At 41.7% G+C, this 1,711-nt stretch overlaps 1 protein-coding gene across 1 annotated transcript; it reads right to left on the reverse strand.

Moving 5' to 3' along the window:
• Positions 1 to 2: 2 nt before the first annotated feature.
• TM35_000951110 (uncharacterized protein) lies at positions 3 to 803 on the reverse strand (the record flags this gene model as incomplete). The annotated part of the gene is made up of 1 exon (XM_029031545.1): positions 3 to 803. A coding segment is annotated over one exon (801 nt), but the record flags the coding sequence as incomplete, so codon positions are not given.
• Between the last annotated feature and the right edge of the window lie 908 nt (positions 804 to 1,711).

Genomic DNA, 1,711 nt, shown 5'->3' on the forward strand with positions numbered 1-1,711 from the left:
GTGGTGGTGGTATCTGTATTATCTGCAGCACCATCTTGGGTACTTGGTGACTCACCTTCTGCAGGTTTGGTGTCATTCCCAGCCGTTGTAGCATCATTTCCAGCAGCAGTTTCTCCGTCACTCCCTGTTGCTGAATTGTTGGGTGAAGAAGAAGTGGATTGTGCTGCATCACCTCCCTGGTTAGCTCCACTCTCATCTGTTGTATTGCCGCCGCTGTTTCCAGTTTGAGTGTCAGTTGGAGATGCATCCCCACTCTCCTCAGCAGTAGATTTAGATGGAAGAGATACATTAGAAGGTGCAGAAGAAGAGCCAGGTTCACTACCAGTATGAGTACCAGAACCCTGCCTACTGCCAACTGCACCTCTTTCACCTGGTGGACCAGAAGGACCACCGAGCTCATCGTGATTCGTCTCTTGTTGTGAAGATACACCCGGTCCCTTTGGTGAAGGTGGTGCTGGTTCCTTTGGTGCTGGTTCCTTTGGTGAAGTTGGAGCTGGTTCCTTCGGTTGTAGTTGTGGACACGGAGGTTCAGAATCTTTAGGGCAATCGACTTCGTTGTCACGACCCTCGGTAGGGCACTTTTCAGACGGAGAAGAGTTCTCACAATTATTCTGAGTACCTTCACCTTTCTTACCGCCAGTACGACACTGTTTACCATCAGGTTCAGGTTTACAATTATCGCCAGGAGGAGGTGGTGGTGGAGGACCACCCCCAGCACCAGCAACATTCGCTGCCACACATGCACAGGCAGTGCTCAGAACCAAAGCCATAAAACAAAGTCCACAACGTCGCATCATCAGCATAATAGTTTTTCCTTCTTGTTCTGCTCTGACCAATACCAGAAAGAACAAAATGAAAAGGCAAAAACAACACTGATAGAATAGAGAAACAAAGGTATGCAAAAAAAAGTGAAAGAGAATAAAAAGATATAAAACTCAAAGAACAACAACAACAGCACCAACACAAACAATAAAAATCAAATAAAGGGACGCAACGTACAATGCAAAATCAAAACAAAAACATAAAAATTAAAAGAACCAAAACACCTTCAAACAGAAAATCACCTCAGAACTCTCGGTATACATAAAATAATACGCAATTATAAATATAAATGTGCATCAGTTATTATTTGTTTTACCCCTTAAACCACAACACCATAACCACGCACGACACTCACACAATAACCCACAAAACAAAAGCAAATAAAGAATCCTTCACAATTAGCCAATATACCCAGTAAACACAGAAATATACATCAACTATGGGTGCAAATCTATATATGTGTGTATATGCAATTATAAATATAAATTCATTTGTTATTATTATTTCTTTTTCACTACCAAAAAGCAGTTCATCATTATCACAGTGCAAGCCCAGGTGCACACACAGAGAGAGTCTCCAAGAACACACACACACACAATGGAGTAGCAATAATAATAATTATAGCATAAACACAAAGATAGTAAAAACACACAAAATCACATTAACAATATGAAACAAAAAAAGAAGAAGAGAAATCCCAACAGGTGGAAGATTAGTTAGACTGTAGTGTGAATGCATGCAAAAAAGAAAAGAAAACAAAGGATGACCTGAGTCACACCACCACAATCACCACAATCAGCACACAAGAATACAGGCCAGTGTAACCACAATCAGTAGTGGTACACGCACCCACACAGAACTGCTCATACTGCTGCTGCTGTCTGCATCA

The sequence above is a fragment of the Trypanosoma theileri genome (assembly GCF_002087225.1).
Source record: "Trypanosoma theileri isolate Edinburgh chromosome Unknown TM35_Tth_95_V1, whole genome shotgun sequence".
Taxonomy (NCBI): domain Eukaryota; phylum Euglenozoa; class Kinetoplastea; order Trypanosomatida; family Trypanosomatidae; genus Trypanosoma; species Trypanosoma theileri.